The sequence below is a fragment of the Galeopterus variegatus genome, unplaced genomic scaffold (genome assembly GCF_000696425.1).
Source record: "Galeopterus variegatus unplaced genomic scaffold, G_variegatus-3.0.2 Scaffold59566, whole genome shotgun sequence".
In the NCBI taxonomy this organism is placed as follows: domain Eukaryota; kingdom Metazoa; phylum Chordata; class Mammalia; order Dermoptera; family Cynocephalidae; genus Galeopterus; species Galeopterus variegatus.
The window spans coordinates 23-2,453 of record NW_007785677.1 but is presented as its reverse complement, the minus strand read 5'-3'; the positions used below and the strand labels follow the sequence as shown (position 1 = coordinate 2,453).

Here is a 2,431-nt window from a genome sequence, read left to right as displayed (position 1 = left end):
TCATCAAAAAAAGAAAGTGTTAGAATATGGATGATGGTGTTTGACTTGTGTCCTTCGGGTAAAGTTGCTGCTACCAGCAGAGACAGAGAGGAGCCACCTTGACCTATGCAGAGTGTGGGTATTTCTTCTGTTGCATTCACCATGGTCTAGGGCAACTGCATCAAACACCTGACAGTGCCCAAGTCACCAAGGACAATGGACACTTAGTGTTTAAGGCCTAGATCATCCCACCAGCCTAGCAACACAAAGTCATCACCAACACCAAAGTGCTGGCCATGACTTAGAGGAATCTAGACTGGACATGAGAGGGGATAGTGACGAGTGTCAAGTGGTGACCCCAGGTACAGCCACAGTGTGGACAGTGAATCCTGGTCCACCAACCCTCACACTGTGACTTCCATGCACATTGGGACTGGCTGCTGTTTCAAAGCCTTCGTTGCAAAGTGGACTGAACGTTGCACTGTGTGGATCAAGTCATCAAAAGTGGACGTTGAGGGCTCACTCTAGTGGGTTCCTCTTGATCCCATTCATGTCCGCTGATCCAACAGGGATTATAGCAGCCATTGCATTAGATAGTTCTGTGTGTACGTGATTCACCTGCAGCTGGGACAGTGCTCAGGTGATGTACAACTTTCTCCATTGCAGTGGGGATTCTGAGGATCAATGTCTGACGAATCACTGAAGTGTAGAGACTTTAGTCCTTCCAGGGATGAAGGAGGGAGAAGCAGCGAGGCAAATGCTCCACTCCCAGGGCCCGAGGATGTTACACGGACTCTCCAGAGACCTTGAAGGGTGGGGCTCTACTTCCCAATGTTAGTGACCTACCTAAAATGAAGCTCCTTCACACACCATTGATATGATATTGAAAAAGATAAAAAGTTATTTCACTACATCTTCACCCTTAATTTCTCTGGAGTAGCCTTCTTATGAGATCCAAGAATAAACACCAATTCATTAAAATAAATAAATATAATAAATCAATTTAGAATATAGTTCACTGCGTAAGAAAATAAACATTTTCCTGTACTGGCATGCATTTTTTTACATTTAAGTTTTCTCTATTTTAGGATGTTTGAAATTCTTAGAAAAGTTTGAAAAAGTGAAACCTGGTAAACTCTGAGACGTGCATCACCCCAGGCACATTACGGTCCCACCTGTGCTTGCTTTCAATTTTGAAGGCTGTGCCCTTCCCAGAGTTCATGCAACCAACACATCCCATGATGTATCATCCTTCATCAGGGCTGAAGGATTAAACTCCACACACGTTACAAGTTGACAGATGGACACCGTATTAGCTGTCTAGGGCTGCCATAACAAAGCACCACAGACTGGATGAATTCAACTAAACATAAATACACAAAGTAATTTCACAATTCTGGAGACAAGAATTTGAGATCTAGGTGTCAGAAAATTTGATTTCTTCTGAGATCTCTCTCTTTGGGTTGTAAATTGCTGTATTTTTTCTGTCTTCACATGGTCTTTCATCTCTATATGTCTGTGTCTTTATCTCCCTTTCTTATAAGGACACAAGTCATTTTAGATTTATTCTCCCCCCCCTTTATGTTATTTTCTGTTAATGAATTTTTTTGAACCTATCTCTAAATACAGCGACATTCTGAGATGTCGGTTTTAGGACTTCAACATATTGTCCTTGCTCTTCCCCTGGCTGTTCTCCCAGGTCAGTCCAGGCACAGAGATTGGTTCACAGAGTGGAGTGGGCAGGAGGGGACCCCTGGTCTGAGTCCTGCTTCTCCCACACAGCTGCGTGTGCCCAGGTGCAGCTGGAGCAGTCTGGGGCAGAGGTGAAAAGGCCCGGGGAGTCTCTGAGGATCACTTCGGAGAATTCTGGATACAGCTTTACCACCTACTGGATCAGCTGGTTGTGCCAGGCTCCAGGGCAAGGCCTGGAGTGGTTGGGGAGGATTGATCCTGGTGAATCGGGTACGCCATATGGCCCATCCTTCCAAGGCCATGTCACACTCTCTACTGAAAAATCCACCAGCATCGCCCACCTGCAGTGGAGCAGCCTGAAGTCCTCAGACACTGCTGTGTATTACTGTGCCAGAGACACAGTGAGGGAATGTCAGCATGAGCCCAGACACGAGCTTCCCTACAGGGACACTCAGGACCACCAGGGGATGCTCAGGACCCACCAAGCTCAGGGCTGATTCCCATGGGCAGATGCAGAGGGGCCTGTGCTTTCTGTTGGGTACATCGGAATCATCCACTCTCCAAGTTCTCAGCTGTCCCCTGAGATGTTTTATGTCTTGTTATTTGTGTCTTTAATTCCTCCCGCCCTCACAGGGCAATGAAGGTGTATCTGATGTGGTCTATATGCAGATGAGATGTGGCAATGGGCATGCTGCCAGCACGAATCTGGACTTCACATCTTGGGCACGAGGGGTGACAATCAGCTCTGTATCTCATGAAT

The 2,431-nt window shown here is 46.4% G+C and overlaps 1 gene segment (V, D, J or C); it reads left to right on the top strand.

Moving 5' to 3' along the window:
- Positions 1 to 301: 301 nt before the first annotated feature.
- LOC103584474 lies at positions 302 to 2,072 on the top strand (the record flags this gene model as incomplete). The annotated part of the segment is given in 2 exon segments: positions 302 to 341; positions 1,762 to 2,072. Coding segments are annotated over 2 exon segments (351 nt in total), but the record flags the coding sequence as incomplete, so codon positions are not given.
- Positions 2,073 to 2,431: the final 359 nt, after the last annotated feature.